The 18,960-nt window shown below is 58.6% G+C and overlaps 2 protein-coding genes across 2 annotated transcripts; both read left to right on the forward strand.

Annotated features, from left to right (window-relative positions):
• Positions 1-2,995: 2,995 nt before the first annotated feature.
• Positions 2,996-9,327, forward strand: PTMS (parathymosin). The gene is made up of 6 exons (XM_060025932.1): positions 2,996-3,031; positions 4,571-5,143; positions 8,091-8,162; positions 8,329-8,404; positions 8,545-8,606; positions 8,777-9,327. Exons 1-6 carry the CDS (start codon positions 2,996-2,998, stop codon positions 8,825-8,827), a joined length of 870 nt encoding a protein of 289 aa, XP_059881915.1. The 3' UTR covers positions 8,828-9,327.
• Positions 9,328-10,736: 1,409 nt separating this feature from the next.
• On the forward strand, positions 10,737-16,691 carry LAG3 (lymphocyte activating 3). The gene is made up of 8 exons (XM_060024205.1): positions 10,737-11,154; positions 11,461-11,608; positions 11,996-12,255; positions 12,909-13,172; positions 13,570-13,845; positions 15,356-15,598; positions 15,880-16,007; positions 16,280-16,691. The coding sequence occupies exons 1-8, from the start codon at positions 11,097-11,099 to the stop codon at positions 16,382-16,384; spliced, it is 1,482 nt and encodes a 493-aa protein (XP_059880188.1). The 5' UTR covers positions 10,737-11,096; the 3' UTR covers positions 16,385-16,691.
• Positions 16,692-18,960: the final 2,269 nt, after the last annotated feature.

Raw genomic sequence — 18,960 nt, forward strand, 5'->3', positions numbered from 1 at the left:
TTAAAAGGGCAAAAGTGGTCCAGAAGAGGGTGTGAGTGGCTCGGGGGGTGGGGTAGGGCAGCCAGGAGAGCATTTCAAGCGGAAGGTGAGATTTTAGGTAGAAAAGCAGTTTATGCATTTCAGCAAACATTTTTGAGCTTCTACAATATGCCAGGTACAGCAGTAAGTGCTGAAGATACAAAAACTCTTAAATCATGATTGAAAACCCAAATTAATTAAGCTTAAAGTCAGTGAGTGATGTTGACCCTTGGAGCAGGGGCAGGACTGGGCTTGGAGAGAAGAGGAGGTGCTCAAGGAACCTTTAGAAAGTGAAATGTGAAGGATCTAGGGAAGAAAGGAAGAGGCGGCGTCTCGGATGACCCCTTGGCATGAATAAATGGGTGGGGGACGGGATCTTCAACTGAAATAGAAAAATGGGGGAGTTGCAGTTGGAAGGCATGGGGTTGAGGTGCTGTGGAGGATCCAGGGAGAGAAGACAGAAGGGAATTGGAGTCATGACTCGCACTCAGGAGAGAAGCTGGCGCTGGAGATATGGGTTTGAGAGTCATCAGCGTTTGAGGTATGCGTTGGCAGTGGGACTTGTACCATTGGAGGTGCGTGATGGAGTCGCTTAGGGAGACTGAGTGAGAACAGGACCCCTGAGACCTGGGCCACCTGCATGGGTTCAGTTGGCACCGTTGACTGAATAACCTCCTCCAGATTATTAAGTCCTCCCTCGGCCTTTTACCTTCTGGGCAGAATAAGCCTCTAGCTGTCACTCCTGGTACCATCTCCCCTAGCCTTTTCACTTTCACTTTCCTCTACTCTGGGTCAGCCACATTGTCTGTTTCATCTGTGAAAATGTGGAAATCCTGAGCAATCATGCACCTGTGGTAAAGTACATGACAACAGTGGCCCAGGTGACCTTCCAACACGGCAGCCAGAATTGCTTTTGACTTTCCATGTACAGAACACTGGGGATGGAGACAAGAGACGAGATAGAAAAAGAAAAGGCAGTTTAGGGCCAAGGTCTGAAGTGGTGCTGTCCAATATGGTAGCCACTAGGGCTATTTAAATTGAATTAAAATTGGGAATTCCCTGGCAGTCCAGTGGTTAGGACTCAGCGTTCTCACTGCTGTGGCCTGGGTTCAATCCCTGGTCAGGGAACTAAGATCCCACAGGCCGTGCAGCATGACAGAAAAAAAATAAAATAAAAAAGAATGAGGTAGACTTCTATTTAAAATAAATAAATAAGGGACTTCCCTGGTGGCACAGGTGGCACAGAATCCACCTGCCAACGCAGGGGACACGGGTTTGATCCCTGGTCCTGGAAGATCCCACATGCCACGAGCTACTGAGCCCATGCGCCACAACTACTGAAGCCCGCGTGCCTAGAGCCCATGCTCTACAACAAGAGAAGCCACCGCAATAAGCAGCCCACACACTGTAAGGAAGAGTAGCCCGCGCCCAGCAACGAAGACCCAACGCAGCCAAAAAATAAATAAATAAATAAATTTAATTAAAATTAAAGTAAAAAACACAGTTCCTCAGTTGCACTAGCCGCATTTCAAGTATTCAGTGACTACACGTGGCTTGTGCCCACTGTATTGGAAACTGCAGATATAGAACATTCCCGTCATCACAGAAAATTTTGTTGGACAGAGTCCAGCCTAACTAAATCTAGGAATCCATCTCCTCTCAACTCTCTACTGTCTTGAGTTTTGAAAGGATTTTTTTTTTTTAAAGCAAAGGAAAAATGAGGAATAGCAAACGAGGTCATTGGGAGTGGAATGGGATGAAGAGTATAGTGAGGAGTGGAGAGGCCCAACTTTCAGGTTTCTGTCCTCCCATCCTTGAATGATAGCTAACAACGCCTTCCTTAGCACTTCACCTATCAGATAAAGAGGCAAACTGAAAAAACCCAGGAAGCTGAAGAGGGGGAAGAATTCACTTTAGAATGAGATGGAAATAGTTATAGAGTTGAACACCTTCTACAGAGTAGTGAGGGAATTGCTGGGATGTCAGAAGTTTCCAGGGGGCTCGGGCCTCCCCTATTCTCACCTGGCCTTCCTTTTCCCACCTCCAGAAAATGTGTAAGAAGGCACAGGTTTCCGCATTCAACCAGTGGAAAATTCTCCGTTGAATTGTGAACTAAAAGAACTCTAGGAAAAGGCAAGCTTCCACAAGGCCTCAGAAATCATTCTTTGGAAAGTAGTAAACACAGGCTGGCATCATTTAACACTCTTGGCCCCAGAGGCCCAGAGACCAACCCCAAGGAATAGCGGGTGGGCTTTCAGCATCCCACTCATTCCAAATTCATCCTAAGTGTGTAGCTTTCTTCTTAGGAAGCCAAGACTTCAGGAGACATGTGTTGTCCAACCAGAGAGCGAGGGCTAAGGGGTGCTTCTCCCATGCAGGAAGGAATTAGATCCAGGCCTCCTGCTTCCCACTTTTTCCTTTGGTCCCTGCGGACCCTAGTGTCCAAACTCTTAGATTCTCAAGGCTCTCCCTTGGGCCTTGGGGCAGGATTCCCATTCTCTGCCTCTCCATCTCCCTGGAATTTTCCACTGCAGCTGCCTCCGCTCCCAGACACCCCTCCCTGGGCAAAATTCCCGGCTCCCTCCGCCTCCCCTTCCCTAATCACACCTCATTCCCACCCCCGGCCCTCAGGCCCAGCCCACAGTCCAACCCACAGCCCACACTAACCCCGGTGGTCCCAGTTAGGGAAATGGGAAGCCAGACCCTTATAAAAGGGTGAGAGGGAAGGTCCTAGGCTCTCTCCAGGGCGGGGATAAAGGACAGTGGAGGGGCTGGTCCCCTGTGGGGCTGGAGTGGGGGGAGTGGCCCTCCTCAAATCCCCATATAAGGCAGGGCAAGCAGTTAGGCTCCTGGATTGGCTGATTCAAATGAGCATTCCACCTGGCAACAGAGTTTCTATTGGCTCTCAGGAAAAATAGGAGGAAGGTGGATGGAGGTTGTTGGTGGCGGTGATTGGAGGGGGGGGAGGGGAGTGGAGATGACCGGAGTGGGGGGCGGTTACCAGGGCAACAGGGTAAGAGCCCAGCAGGGTGTCCGAGACAGCAGGCGGGGCTGCTAGGTGGAGAAGGGGGGAAGAGGAAAGGAGGGTGGGAGGGAGAGGAAAGAGACTGACGGGGAGGGAGCGAGACAGGGAGACTGGGGGGGGGGGGAGGGGGAGGAGGGGGGAGAGGGAGATAAATGAAGCAAGAGAGTACAGAGATAGAGAGGGTCAGAGATCGCTAAAGACATCAGCGAGTATGTCAAGAGAAACAGAGACAGAGATGGAAAGATCTCAGGGAAAGATGGACAGAAGTCGGCAAGGAGAAACCTGGGTGGGGCTCCAAGATTTCTGAGGAGACAGAGACTGAGAAACTGATAGAAGAGTCGAAAGAGAAATTAGGAGGTGTGGACACCAAGGGACCAAAAGATGGGGTATTTAAGCACTCAAAGACTAAATGGTGATGATTGGTCAGTTATGTCTTTTTTTATAAAGAAAATGAAAATGATAAAAAGATGAAGACTAATGATAGACAAATACAGGAGTGCACATACACCAAAGATACCTTTTTCCAAACCCTAGCCTTCCATCCCATCCACCTTCCTGACCTTTGCTACACACCCCAGGTCTCCTGTCCCCTCCTGAAACCCCAAGCTTCTCAAAATGACCCAAAGATACTGAGACTGAAGGAGAGGAGCTGAGGGTGTGTGGAACAGTGTGGGCTGGAACCCCCTGCAAAGGAAGCAGATATCATCCAGAAAGGCTGGGGAAGATGGCAGCAGAGGAAAGAGAAAGACCAAGAGAGGGAAAATGTGGGAAATAAGGACATGAAGAGGAGTTGAGGAAAATCAGCTAAGGATATAGGGCCGGGTGACAGACTCAGATGAGACAAGAACAGTGTTGTCTGGAGAGAGAGGGAAGGCAGAGATGGAAGGTAGAAGAGGGCAAGTGAGAAGTGGAGAAGGGGCGACAGAAGAGAGTTGTGAGACAGAAATGGATGAGGAGGGATGGAGATAGAAGGACCAGGCAAAGAAAAGTGAGGTGGGATGGGCAAAGAAGAAAGGTCGAAGATGGAAAAGGGGAAAGGAGATTGGAAGGCCTCTGACTCCCCTCAGATCACAAGCGAGAGCCCGGAAGGGAGGAACCCAGCAGGGGTCACAAAAGTCAGCCTAGGGCTGGACGGAGGGTGGGCGGCCCTTTCTGCTCTCTCAACCCCTCCCAAGGCCACCCAGGGAACGTAGATGCCGCAGGAGAGGGGAAATCCAGCGAGATGTGGAAGTAGCTCCCGCCCTCTTCCTCCTCTTTAAGCTTTTGGTTTCTCTAATACCTGCCCGGCCTTTCCATCTGCTTCCCCCCCACCCCACCCCTTGGCAAAAATCTCGAGGCTATTGGTGGGGTGTCTGTAGGATCCAGGCCATCCCTCCAGCCCGCCCCCAAAAGACACACTCCACATTCGCCGGCAGTAGGTCGGGATTCGGAGAGGTACCTCCCCGCAGGAACCCCACCCCTTCCCACCTCCTCGCCCCACTCCTCTCGCCGCGACCGTAGTCTCTCCATTTCCCCCTCCTGGTGTAGTCCTCCCTCCCGCCTCTCGCGCGCTCCCTCCCCTCGCTTTCATCCTCCTATCCCCACCTCTCCAACCTCCGCTTTCATCCTCCTCCCCTCTCTTCTCCTCCCCGCTCCCGCCTGCCCCACCCCTGGGAAGCCCCTCCCGTCGGGCAGCGCCGCTTTATAAGCGGGTTCCCTGGCCGGGGGCGGCAGCGGCTGGTCGGCGGCAGCTCTGCGGGTGCGGGGGCGGCGAGCCGAGGACCGAGCGACCGCGGCCGGAGCGCGCCGGCCACCGCCCGCACCGCCCTTCCGCCCGCCCTCCGGACGGCCGCAGCCCTGCGGGTCTCCGCTCCAGACCCACCCCCGCCCCACCCCGCGCGCCTCTGCCGCCTCTTCCTGAGCCCCAGCTTGCCGAGCGGCCGCCGCTGCCGCTGTCGCCGCCGCCGCCGCCACCGCGCCAGGTTCCGGCCGCGGCCACCCTCCGCCGTCCAGGGCCCTTCCGTCCCGGCCCCGGGACCCCGACTCCCCGCCAGCTCCGGCCCCGGCCCCGGCACCATGTCGGAGAAGAGCGTGGAGGCAGCGGCCGAGTTGAGCGCCAAGGTACGGGCGGGGCCGGCAGCGGCCCGGCCTCCGCACGCCCCCCGGGCTCCGCGCAGTCGTGCGCCCCAGGCCGCCCCCGACGGCCGCAAGCTGCTTGCCCGGGTGCAGGGTCCCGGTGGACCCCACTCCGCCCTCCCCCCGCGCCCCAGCCTGGCGCTGCCTGCCCCGCTCCGCGCGGCTCGCGCCAGCGCCCTCTAGCTTCCCGAGCGCCGTGCGCCCGGCTCCCGGCCTGGCCGCTCCGGCCCCGCGCCGTCCCCACCCCTCTCCGGCCCCGGCTCGCGCGCCTCCACCCCGGCCGGTGACCGTCGGAGCTCTGCGCGTCTCATCTACCCTGCCCCCTCCCCCGCGCCCCTCTCCGGCGCCCCGTCCCCTGTCCTCCCTTCCAGTCTGACCTCACCTTTCCTCCGCTAAGCGGTTTGAGAGCCTCCGGTGTAAACAGGACTCTCCTGGGAGGCTGTTCCTCTTGGCCCCTCCCCTCGAGGCCCAACCGACTCTTGCTTCTCTCCTCCGACAGCTACTGCCTCTGTCTATTTTCTCCTTCCCTCCTTTCCTTCCATCTGAATCCACTCCTTCGTCCACTGGCCTTCTTCAGCTCTCTTAGTCTGCATAGCCCTCCTCCAGCGTCTCCCCCCACGCTTAAAGAATCTTGAATTCCTAAAAACCAGAAGGGGGTCGGGAACAGCCTTCGAAAAAGCTGGGGCCCAGCATTGCATGGCATTGCATCGCGCTGCCCTTGCTCCCGTCAGCTCCCTCCCTGGCCCCATCCCTTCGGCCTTGCCTCTCTTCCAGCCTTTCTCTAATTTCCCTAGGGAACCTGCTGAGTGTCGCTTGGGGAAATTAATTCGGCCAGGGTTTGGGGGCTGGGAGCCCGACCTTGGGTGGGGGGTGATTGCTGAGGAGGTCACAGAGGTCTCCTGGAGGCCGGTGAAGTGAAAGGGGGAACCAATGGGATTCGAGGCAGTGGGAGAAGGGGCTCCGTGTGAGATCTGACAAGGTGTGCTGAGCGGCCCTCCGGTGGGCTGTGCGGTGGCATGTGACTTCACTGAGTAGGTGTCTTTGTATGTCTGAAATCCAGCGAGCGTGTGGGACTGCCCGTGTCAGTTACATGTGTGCGTGTGGAGACGTAGCTGTTCTGGAACCGTGTGGCTGCTTTGTGAGTGCCGAGTGGCTCGGCACTTGTGCTGTCTCGAGAGTGTGCCAGCGTGCCCAAGCACCGGGCCGTGCGTCTCCGGATCGCGTGGGCGCCCCTCTGTAGCTGTGCGTGTGAATCAGTGTCAGCCTGTGTCAGTGTGTGTGCCCGTGTTGAGTAAATGAGGCCAGAGAGCTGCCTAGCACAAGACCTAGGTCACATACCCTCCTGGAAAAGGGATCATGGAAGGACAGTGACCAGAAGGACAGGACCAGACAGGGGAGGAGAGGGCCCGGCCCCTTGGACTTTGGCCTCTGGTAGACTGCCTCCCTCCCTGGCACTCACTCTCCTTTCCTCCATCAGCCCCGATGAGAAACTCAGGCCAGGGCCGTGCAGACCTGGTGCTGGGGCCCCCAGAGAGAAGCTGACGATCCCCTGGCTCTCCAGGCCCAGGATGTAGGGGAAAGCCCACCAGGTAGTAGAAATGCCACACCGACCATGTGGCAGAGAAATGAGGACAGCGAAGTGGCATGAAGAAACCTAGCTGGAGTGAGAGGGGCAAGCGTTTTGCGCTCCCCATAAAGGGAGAAGGGAATTGAGCGTCCCTCCAGGCCAACCACCCAGCACCAAACCTCTCTCCTGTCCCAACCCTGTTCCAGAAAGGACACACCCTCCCAGGGTGATCTACTCACCCAGAAAACTTCCATCCCCATGGAATCGGATACACAGAGTTGCACACCAACACCAGATCCGATCCGATCACACAGAGACACCACAGTGCCTGCCAAGGGGTGGGGTAGAGAGAGGACTGGAATCTCAATTGGAAGGGCCGGTGTGGTGTCCCGAGAGAGGGGACTCTTGTGAGCACCTCCCTGGGCCACATCACATCAGGACAAGACATCAAAGGTGTGCCTGCTGGGGTCTTGGGAAGGAGAGAGGGGCCGTGTGGAGGGAGGGGACTCTACACAGGGACCTTCCCCTCTACTTTCCCATCCTGCCCACACAGACCTTGTCTGTCTCTTCGTCTACCAGGTCCCAGAGTCTTTCCCTTCCACGTTTCCCTTACCCTACTTCCCCTACATCCCCCCTGGCAACGGTGACTCCTACCCTTCTGCCACACCAGTGCACACACCACACCAGGGCCCACGCCGTGCTGGTGCACGCACCATGGGTGGTCGGGAGGAGGAAGCCACCTGCACTGCCTGGGGGCAGGAGTGGGCAGAAGTGAGAGGGGGCACTGGGAGTCGTGCCAAAGGGGCTCTTCCTATTCCTGTAGCGTTGGGCCAGGTACGAGCCTGAGGATTAGGGGGGCACAAAGGCAGAAACAAAGGCTTTCGCAGCTGAGAGGGAAGCTGGGAGGGATGCCCAGGAGAGAGTACTCAGGAAAAGGCCCCAGAGGTAGACAAAAGGCAGAGCAGGGCCGGCAGAGGGAGGGGGCAGGCGAAGGAGGGACCTCAGAGGGGGTGGGGCATCAGGGCTGCGAGCAGATGGAGGGGATTTGCTTTGCTGAACTGAACTCTTCAGCCGGTGAGGTTGGGCAGAACTTGGTGGGGGTGATGAGCGCTTACCTTGGCTGCCTCTTCCCGGGCTTCATCACTTTTCTCCTCCCTCGAGTCTTGGGGAAGGTGTCTGGTCTCAGCCCCTCTGTGGCTGTGAGGACCCTGGGACCTCTGTTCAGTCTCTAAGCCGCACCGCCCACTTTCTCCATCTCCCACTCCTCTAAAGTCACTGCAGAGGGAGAACCGGGCCTGGAGGGACTTAAGTAAGGGCTGCAGATCATTTGTGGTGAGAGGAAGGTGACCTGTCTCTCTCTTGCAGGACCTAAAGGAGAAGAAAGAGAAGGTGGAGGAGAAGGCAAGCCGGAAAGAGCGAAAGAAAGAAGTGGTGGAGGTGCGGAAGGGTCACCTGCCCACCGTGCCCCCAGCTCCCTTCCTGGGGGCCCGCCTTTCCCCGACCCCTCCCATCCTCGCCACCCCGCCCTCAGGCCCCTTACCCTTGGCGGGGACGGTGGGTGGAGGCACAGGGCCATCCTGACACCTCCCTCTCCTGTCCGCAGGAGGAGGAGAACGGAGCTGAGGAGGAAGAAGAGACCGCCGAGGACGGCGAGGAGGAGGATGAAGGAGACGAGGAAGGTGGGGAGGGGCAGGGAAGGCTGGGCTCAGAGGAACCGTCAGGGTGGGTTTGAAGACCTGAAGCAGGGCTGAGGGCCGCCACAGGGGGTCTCTGCTGGAGCTTCCAGCCCTTCCCCAATGACCCATTTCTGGCTCCTCAGATGAGGAAGAAGAAGAAGATGAGGACGAAGGGCCCGCGCTGAAGAGAGCTGCCGAAGAGGAGGTTTGGGCTGGGTTGTGGGCTGAGGGGCTGTCAGGGATGCAGCAGGGCCGGGAGCCCTTTGGATTTGGACCTAGATCCCGGTGGTGCAGGGCGGGGGCTGGAGCTGGAGCAGCACAGAGGGCGGTCCCTCTCCCAGGTGACGGCTACCGCAGCTCTTTCCCTCTCCACAGGATGAAGCGGATCCCAAGCGGCAGAAGACAGAAAATGGGGCGTCGGCATGAGCCCCCCGCCAGTGGGCTGGGGGTGGGAGGCCCCTCGGGGGCCTGGAGGTGAGGGTAGGGACAGCCGAGCACAGCCGCTCTTCACCTGGCTCCCTGCTCTGGGCCCCGCGCCAGAGCTGCCTCCCTCTCTCTCCCCAGCCTTCTCGTGCCGCCCCTCCACACACTGCCCCCTCCATCCTCACTGCCATCTTCCACCTCCTGACCTGCTCCATCTGAGCTCCCCAGCTGGTCCCCAGTGGCCCCCTCCCTCTCCCTCCTCTCTTCCTCCATCCCCGCAGCCAGCCCCACCCTCCTCTGGGAGCCTCTCCTTCCTAACCTCTGCATCCCAGCCTCACATCCTGCCCATCCCTACCCTGCCTGATCCCTGGGTCTCCCTCAGATCCCCTTCTCTCAGACAGCGCCAGGCCGGGGTGGGAACAGGGTTGGGGCCGAGCCCCACAGCTGCCCCCCTCCCCTCCCCTTTTTGTATAATTTAATAAAGAAACGGTCGCGCTTCTGTTTTTAACCTGCCTCCTGCTTACCCGGGCAGAGCGAGGAGGGTGGCCAATGGTACATTCTATCAGGACCCCTCCCCTCTATAAAAAATCGGCCAGCGGCACCCTCCTACCACCCACCCCGGGAGAAGACGAGAGCAGCAGCGCTCCGGGTGGACAGGGTGGGGGTGGGGCGGTGTCTTTGAGAGCTGACTCGCGTCTCAGTTTTGGATTCTTGGGGATGTTCCTCCCAGCCATACACACACCCTTCCCTGCTAACCCGCACCGGGCTAGACACTGCTGAGCCCAGTGGAAAGCTACCAGCCCTATTGTGCTGAACCAGGCAAAGAAACAGCCTCAGAAACAGGAAGTCCCGCCCCTGAAGTGGGAGAGGGCAGGAGACCTGGGTCTCAGCCTCTTTGGATGGAGTGAGAGTTGCCTGGCACTGAGCAGTGAGCTCCTTCCTGGTCAAGCAGGGAGAACTCCAGGACCTCTTGCGGCTCCAGGCCTAATGCAAGTTCTGGCTCCGCAGGCTGGGTGGCGTGGGGAGGAGTTCCCCTCTGGCCTCAGCCTTCCTTCCCTAGTTCTGCCTCAGGTTTTCCCGAGGCAGGATCCCTGCTGCAAGATGTCTGCATTTTTCCATATCACCCTTGCCCTCTCCTAGTTCAGAGCCTCTGGATTGGGAGAGCCTGCTGATCACACAGAGGTCTGAGCTGTAGAGGGGTGTGTGTGATTCACTGATACCATTCATCCCCAAAGATGAGAAGACACCTGTAACTCACCCGGGGTCAGGGTCACACACACACACACACACACACACACACACAGCTTTTGTCTTCACACTCCCTACCTGACCTTTAATCTCTGAGCCTGCCTCAGTTTCCTCATGTGTACAATGGGGGATAATATTAGATTTCATGAGTTACTGCACACAAAGTGCCCACTACAATGCCCAGCACATAATGAAGGCACAAGACAGTGTAGCTATTCTTTTCCCTGTGTGTGGGGTGCCCCTCTTCAGACCTACCATCTCTTAGGGTACAGCAGAGCTTCTAGGAGTCATTGGATGGGTGGGGAGACAGGTAGACGAGGGTAATGAAGTTCTGGGAAGGTAAGGGAATAAGGGAGGGGATGAGTACCAAGGAAAGAACTTGCCAAGAACGTATGACTGGGGCCTGGGGAGGCAGCTCAGAGATGGGCAAGTGGGTAGTTCAAGGCAGAAGAGAAGGGCAGAAGTTCCTCAGGAAAGAGAACAGTCAGGAGGGTGGGGGAGGAGTGGAGAGGGCGGTGGGGACACCCAGGACTGAGGAAATAAACAAGGGGAGCGCCATCACAGGGGTGGAGGTAATGCTGCTGGGAATCAGCCCCCTCAGACTTTCCACTGCGAAGCGAAACCGTGAGCCCTGGGGTGCTGGGGGGGGCGACGGGGAGGGGAAGTGCGAAAGGTGGAGGGAAGACAGAAGGACAGGGGCCAGGGCCCTGGGAGCAGCAGAAGGGCCTCTAGCTCAAGACAGCCACCTTACCTCCACTCTGCTCTCTGCCAGCACCCTGCCCTATCCCCCGGGACCCCCACCCCATCCCTGACCGCACCCTCCGGCTGCCCGATCTGCCGGGCTTTCCTCTAGATTCCAGCCCCTGGTCGTTGGTTCCTCCCTCTCTCTCCAGGCCTCCATTCCTCTTTTTCTAGATTCTCTTTCTCCAACACCCTCTTTGCAGAACCCCTCTTGAACATCAGTCCTTCCCCACTTTCTGACCTCTTCCCTTTGGAGGGCTGTGTGGCCCAGGGCTCAGAGGAGATGTGGGAGGCTCGGTTCCCGGTCTGGCTGCTTCTGCAACTGCTGTGGGCAGCTGCAGGTAAGGTGGGGACCACCCTCTGGGAGGGTTGACCTCCAGACCCACAGCAGGGGGTGAGGAGGGATTTCTCGATGACCACACAGAGATGCCAAGGCCCTTAGATTGGGTGGATTCTTCTAACGCCTTTCTTGGGGCAGTCCTTCAGCCCCCAAAGCCTCTCTTAGGTCTCCCCCTTGGCAGGGAAGGGGCAGAAACCCAAGGTCTCCCTCAGCCCTGTTTCTCCCTCAGAAAACACTGAGGCTCCTTCTCTGCGTTGAAGTCTTTTGGCTCACGGCCCCTCCCCTTGGCCTCTCTTTTCCTCCCCAGTGGAGGCTCCAGACCCTGGGGCAGAGGTCCCGGTGGTGTGGGCCCAGGAGGGGGCTCCTGCCCAGCTCCCCTGCAGCCCCACAATCCCCCTCCAGGACCTCAGCCTTCTGCGAACAAGACAAGTCACTTGGCAGCATCTACCAGACAGGTAGGCACCCCAGACTGCAGCAGCAAGACCCCCAGCTCCAGCCGTAAAGGCGTGCAGACTTCCAGTCCCGGGCCCAAGCCAGCCCTCTGTGTTCTCCCCCCGAGCTGTCAGTCCCTCTGAAGCCAGTGGCTCAGCCTCCCCTGCCGCCCCCCGCCCCCCTCCCCGCCCTTCCTCCGCAGCCTGCCTCCCTCACACCTGCGTCCCCCAGCACGCCTGCCTGTCTCCGGTAGTGGATGGTGCTGGCCAACCGGAGCGGGGGACGGGACGGTTAGCAGTCCAGAGATCTTCCTTTGGGTGGGCTTCCTCATCCTCAAAGTGTGGTTGGACGGCCTCTTCCCCGGGGTTTCTTCCCCTCGCATTTCTCAGTCCCATCTCTCTCCCGCCCAGTGAGCCCGCGGCGCTCTCCCCGCGGGGCCCGGGGCCCCGCCGCTACACGGTGCTTAGGCTGGCTCCCGGAGGCCTGCGCGTCGGGAGGCCGCCCCTGCAGCCCCGCGTGCAGCTGGATGAGCGCGGCCTCCAGCGCGGGGACTTCTCGCTGTGGCTGCGCCCGGCCCGACGCGCCGACGCCGGCGAGTACCACGCCGCTGTGCGCCTCGGGGACCGCGCTCTCGCCTGCCGCCTCCGTCTGCGCGTGGGCCAGGCGGCGGGTAGGTGTGGCGGGGGGTGGGCACGGAGGGGGGAACGGGGCTAGGAGGAGGGCGCCCCATATCCCGCCGCCCCGGAGGCAGGAAGGGCTGCGCAGAGGCTGGCTGTGCTTCTAAGGATGCGTCCCAGGCCCTGCCGGAGAGCCCCGAGCAGAGGGGCGGAAGGGGCCGGCGAGCCTGCCTGCGGGGTGGAAGGTGCCCCCGGAGAAGCACGTGTGTGTAGGGAGGGCCGGGTGGAGAGATCGTATCACCCCTCGAGCTCCCCTCCCCGACCCACAGCGGGAGTGCCAGGGTGGAGGAGGGGATGCACCCCTTCGAGGGGGGAGCACGGGGCTGGAGTGACTCCGTTGAGACATCTGTAGTCTGTAGCTCGAGGTGGCCTTAGTGGGGATCCTCAAGCAAGGCCTGGAGAAGGGGAAGCGTAGACCAAGCCCAGTGAACTGGAGGCAGGGGGCAGGGGAAGTAGGCAGGGGACTCCTGGGTATGCATTTTAAGCACCTCCGGGGCCAGGCCCTGGGCTGGGTGGGTGGGAGGACGGTTGGGAGAGAGAAGACAATGAGATCTACAGCCAGGTGCCTGTTTCCAGGAGCTTCCAGCTTAGCTGGCCTGATGTGTTGGGAAAGTGGGCCTGATCAACCTTCTCTGTCCTTGCGCAGTGACTGCCAGCCCCCTCGGGTCTCTGTGGACCTCCAGTTCCGTCATTTTGAACTGTTCCTTCAGCCGCCCTGATCTCCCGGCCTCTGTGCACTGGTTCCGGGACCCAGGCAGAGTCCCCGTTCAGGAGTCCCCCCATCACCTCTTAGCCGGAAACTTCCTCTTCCTGCCCCATGTCAGCCCCTTGGACTCCAGGACCTGGGGCTGCATCCTCACCTACAGAGATGGCTTCAATGTCTCCACCACGTACAGCCTCACTGTTCTGGGTAACTCCTCCAGTCTGCGTTCACACTTGACCACAATCCCTTCCTGCCCCCCCTTCCCCCCGTCACCTCCCCCGGGCTTATGAGCCCCCAAACCAAGCTGATGGCACCTGTGATTGCTCTGGGCCTCACTGTCCCAGTCCTTTCTCTTTCTCTTTGCAGCCTTTCAGCGGCTTTTCCCTTCTAGCTTTTCCCTTGGTCATCCAGCCTCACTTGCCGCCCTTTGGTCTCCTATTGGCCCACGCACATTCGGGGGTTCTGAGCACCCGCAGTTCATCCACCTTATTCTGCTCCTTAGCACTCTTCAGAGCTGGACCACCTCCTTCACCCTTCCTCCTCCCTTCCCTGCAGACCTAGCGCTCCAGCCCCTTTGTAACTTGGGGCTCCCTTTTCTTTGCAGGCCTGGAGCCCCCAGTCCCTCTGACAGTATACGCTGGAGCTGGTTCCAGGGTGGAGCTGCCCTGCCACCTGCCTCTGGGTGTGGAGACCCAGTCTTCCCTCACTGCCACATGGACCCCTCCTGGGGGAGGCCCTGACCTCCTGGTGGCTGGAGACCATGGCAACTTTACCCTTCTACTAGAGGCTGTGGGCCAGGCCCAGGCTGGGACCTACACCTGCGGCGTCCACCTGCAGGGGAAGCAGCTCACTGCCACTGTCACTTTGGCAGTCATCACAGGTCAGCCCCATGTGGGAAAGGACAGGAAGGGAAGGCTAGCTGGGCAAAGACTGGGCAAGTCCGCCTCATGATGCCAGGCCACTGGGCACAAGTTGCAGGGGGATGCCCCTTGTGGCCTCCTGTTTTTTCGCCCCCGTATAACGAACAGAAACTGAAAACCTCCCCTGAGTCACTGGATGAATGTTCCACTCTTCCGTAAGGGACTCCCCTGCTCTGAATTGGGGGGAGGGTCAGAGAAGTTAGAAGGAGAGGTGGCAGAAGTTTGAATGGTTCAAGAGAAGTGGAATATAGTTCAAGAACCCGTGTCCACTTTGGAGCCAGGGCCTGGGTTAAAGTCGCAGGAAGTGGCCTGGATTGGGGAGGAATGAATAAATCCGTCCCTTAGTCAGCAAATATTTACTGAGCGAGGGCTTTTCAAGACAGTATAAAACAAACATAGAAGAAAAAACTAAACAAACTCGGAAGGTATGTGTTGATTGATCGGTAACTATCACCGCTTGGTTGTGTCTGCCGTACTCACCTACGCCACTAAATAGCTCCACAAAGTAGGCACTTAATAATGGACATTGGTTGAATGAATAAATGAATCTGCCAACGACACACCTCCTGAAGCCCAGTGCTGGATTTCCACCTGCTTCCCAGGGATCTCTACGTAGATATGGCACCCACACCTCAGCCTCACTCTGAGCCCCATCTTTTCCTCGCACCCAATCCTCTTGCTAAGTCACCTTCCCGTCAGCCACTCGTGTCCTACTCATCCTCAACTTCCTCCTTCCCAGTCAGTTACCACAGCCTACCAGTTCTTTCTGTCCAAGGTCTTCCTGAGGGTCCACTGTCGAGTCAGTTTTCCAAGCTATCTGCATGACACCTCAATGGGAGAGAGATTGTTGTCCCTGTTTTACAGAGAAGGAACTTTCCCAAAGTCACAGAGCTGGGAAGTGCCAGACTTGGGGCTGAACTCAGGTGTCTGTGCCAGCAAACCTTCAGGGGCCTGTACGCCATGCTCAGCTCCAGGCCATTCATCGATTTTCTCCTCCTGCCCATCCCCGCCGCACAGCTTCGAGATGCTCTGTCCCTAGATCGGTTGATCTGTTCTCTAGACATTCAGAAATGGGGCTAGAATGCATTTGGGGGACACAGATGTGAGCCACAGCATGGAAGCAGGAAAAGTGCAAGGTCTCCGGGAGGCCAGCTCACCTGAACGATGGGGGAGGGGTTCTGAGCGTTTGAGTAGAAAGTCATGGAAAGGAATCTGAAATCTTTGTCACGCGATCCTTCGGGCCGTCCCCCGAAGGCAGTAGGGAGCCTGGAAAGTTTGGGGGCAGCAGAGTGATCTGACCAGAGCTTTGTCTTGATAAGATTAATGTGGCCATGACCCTGATCTCCTCCCCTCCACCTCACCCAATCAGAGCCCAGGTGAGTCAAGGCAAGTGAGACTTGGGGGTCGGGCCTAGGCTTTCATGTAAGGGGGTCGGGGCCCCCAAAGATCTCTTCCCTTTAATTTTTTCAGTGACTCCCAAATCCCACGGATCACCTGGCAACCTGAGAAAACTGCTTTGTGAGGTGACTCCGGCATCTGGACGAGAACACTTTGTGTGGAGCCCCCTGGACGAGCGGTCTCGCAGGACCTCCGCAGGCCCCTGGCTGCTGATGCCGGAGGCCAGGCTCCTTTCTCAGCCCTGGCAGTGCCGTCTGTACCAGGGGCAGAGGCTTCTCGGGACCGCCGTATATCTCGCTGAGCTGTCCCGCCCAGGTCCGAGACCCCACAGCGCCATAGCCCCAACTCCAGACCAGTCACCTCCATCCCACTTCCAGACCTCCTCCCCACACCACGCTCGCTCTTTCTCTCCAGTCAGGGAGCTGACCTCCAGCTCCTGTCTAGGCCTGACCCACTTCTGCCAATAATTAGCTGAGTGACCCTGGACGAGCGCCTTAAACTCTCCGGGTCTCATTGCCGGTAACATGTGGGGGTGTGGCAGGGTGTCCTTCCGGCCATGACCCTATGGCTCTTGCAATCCTGACCTCTCTCCGTAGGCGCCCAACGTTCCGGGGGAGCCCCGGGGGCCTGGGAAACAGGCCACCTTCCTCTCCTCATCCTTGGGATCCTCTTCCTCCTCGTGTTGGTGACTGGAGCCTTTAGCTTTCACCTTCGGAGAAGACGGGTGAGCCGGGAGCCCCCCTCCCCAGTCCTCGGTGTGCTGTCTGGCACCCCTTCCTCACGTAGATGAGCAAGGTTGACCCCTGAACTTGCCCTCAGAGCCCCCTCTCCATGAGCCTCTGCACTCCAGGGACCCCTTGTGCCTGAAGGAACCAAAGGAGGGGCTGAGGGAAGGCCTGGGACCATATGGGCAGGGAGGGGCCTGGGAAGGAATAGCTTATTCCCTTTCCCTTCCCCCTCCTCTTCCTCCTACCCTCTGTGTCTGTCTTCCCACAGTGGCGACCAAGCAGATTCTCTGCCTTAGAGCATGGGACTCACCCACCTCAGCCTCAGGGCAAGACAGAGGATCCGGAGCCGCAGCCGCAGCTGAAGCAGCCCTGAGCTGGAGCCGGGCAGCCCCTGCATCTCCGCACTTCAGTGCAAATAAACTCCCCGTCAGCAGCAAGCCTGAGTCCGGCCCCTTCTTGCCCAGGGAAGGTTCTGCCTCTCCCCAGCCTCTGGGCTCCCTTCTCACACCCCGGCCTTCTGACCTACTTTCCCCAGGCAGTCATGCATCTTCCCCTTTTCCGTTCCTGGTTTCTTCGTGATTCTTTCTTCCTGGTGTCTGTCTTGCTCTTTCTTTCTCCTGGGGAGTCGTTTCCCTGAAGGTCCGGGCAGCCCTCACCCCTCACGCCTCACCCCTCCAGCCGTCTCCTCCGTCCTTCTGCTCACGCTGCTCCGGCTGCCCGGTTTCCTTTATATTTTGCCCTCAGGCCCACCCCACGCACGCCATACCTCAGCACTGTCCTTGGCCCTCTGGCGGCAGCGCACGCACGCGCGCACACACGCACACACGCGCGCACACACACACACACACACACACACACACACACACTCAGCCCTGCCGGGTCGAGTCCTCCCGAGATGGGGTCTCGCAACCTTTCTGGGTGGCAGCCTCCGCCTCACCCCTATATTCCGCAGCCCTGGGCGACCTGTCTGGTCGCAGGCACGAGCGCACACTGCCACCCAGTGGTCTCTGTTTGTCACACACCACAGGGTCACAGGGCAGGCTGAGGCAGATTAGCAGTGTGGGGACCGGGGACCAGGCAGCCCCGATGCCCCGTGGGCTGGCTCTACCTTTGTGACTGCACTCTCCGTGGTCCGCGCATGAGAGCGCACCCAGCAACTGTCTCCCGCCCTGTACACCCTCAGGACAGATCACCCTGGCCCTGGCAAAGTTATGATCCAAGTCTGACACAGGGGAGTCCTGGGGACAAAGTGCCCCACGTGGGGAAGAGAACAGACACCCAGACCCTGGCTGCTGCTAACGCCTCAGGAGTCCGGACCCCTGGCTTCTGGTCCCGGCTGTGCTGATGTGACCAGAGCTCGTCTCCTTGAGCCTCAGTTGCCTCATCTACGAAATGGGACCAGGAGGATAATGCACCCAAAGGGGTTGTGCAGATATGGGATAATACGAGGGCTTCGAAATCTGTGGGTGTGCTGAGCATCCATTCGTGAAGGAGGAGGAGACCCACGAGCCTGATCGCCTCCTTGCTCTGTCTGTCTGTCTCTCTAGGAGGGAACATTTCTCTGGGTGGGGCAGACGGTGCTTTAGCAGAGCACACACACACTCACACACACTCACACACACACACACACACACACACACACACACACACAGGGACCCAGCCCTCCGCCTGCAGTGTTTGCAGGGCTCTGGACTTGGGCTGAGGGAGCTGTCACCCTGGACTGGAGGGAGAACACACTGCAAGTGGGTGGGAGCTGGTCTACAGGCGCCAATGGGGGGGTGCACAGACACAGGATGTGGCAAAGGCCCTGCCACTGTCCCCCGAGCCTGTGTGCTGTGTGCAGTGACACAGACACGAACCATGAAGCTGAAGACCTGCCCCGTGGAGACACAATGGCCAGAGACTTGGGGACAGAATGGGGAGAGGAGCACCTCCGTTCCGTGCAGAGCCCTGGCGGGGAGGGGCCGGAATGACCCATTTGAGGCCATCTGAGGTTCCCAGCCTTAGGATGGTGGTGACCCTTGTCTCGTCATAGGCAGGGACACAGGGGCACAGAAAGGAGGCTCTGGGGCTCGCCAGGGACGGTCGCACTGTAAGGGAAGGCCTGAAGCCCCTCTGAGCGGCCTTCAAAGCACCATCTACCCCCTTTGCTGTGGGCTAGGGGCGCTGCCAAGGAGACTCCTTAGCTCTGCCCACAGCCTGCTCTCCACGGCCGTGGTGAAAGCCACCAGGCTTTAATGGAGCAGGGGTTTCCTGGAAAGTTCTGTGGGTGACATTCTTCCTCTCTACGAGGTGACACCCTCTGCCCTTTGGGCTTCTGAGAGGAGTCACTGAGGATGCACAGGCTCTGTGCAGGGACGTCCCCGCGCTCATGCACAAAGGGGACAGGGAGGGGACAGAGGCCACCTGTTCCTCCACCCACTGAGGAAGAGAAGAGCAGAGAGCGGAAGGAAATGGGGGCAGGGGGCTTGTGTATACGGTGCTCCTTTGATTAATTCTCGGCCTGTCTCTGTGGGATCTCTCCTGGGGGCAGGGTCACTTTCCTGCTCCTGCCTCTCTGGCCCTGAACCCCACTCCCCATCCAGCAAGAGAACCTCCAGCCCTTTCCGTGTCCTCTTAGGGTCCAGGGAGTGAGATCAATCCATCCTGTTTCACCAAGTTTATCTGCAAACTGACATTCCAGGTTGGGGTCCTGGAGGGGAAAGGGTGGCAAGGAGGCAGGGAGCTCATGGGGGTTGTGGGGAGGGGGAATCGTCTTAGGTCCTCGTTAAAAAGGAAGGGAGGGGAGCACCCTGGTGGCCTAGTGGTTAGGATTCCGGGTTTTCCCCCCCTGTGGCCTGGGTTCAAGTCCTGGTAGGGAACTGAGATCCCACAAGCCGCGCGGCACAGCCAAAAAAAAGGGAAGGGGGTGTATTAGTTATTTACTGCTACGTAACAAACCACCCCCAA

Source organism: Delphinus delphis, chromosome 11 (genome assembly GCF_949987515.2).
Source record: "Delphinus delphis chromosome 11, mDelDel1.2, whole genome shotgun sequence".
Taxonomy (NCBI): Eukaryota; Metazoa; Chordata; class Mammalia; order Artiodactyla; family Delphinidae; genus Delphinus; species Delphinus delphis.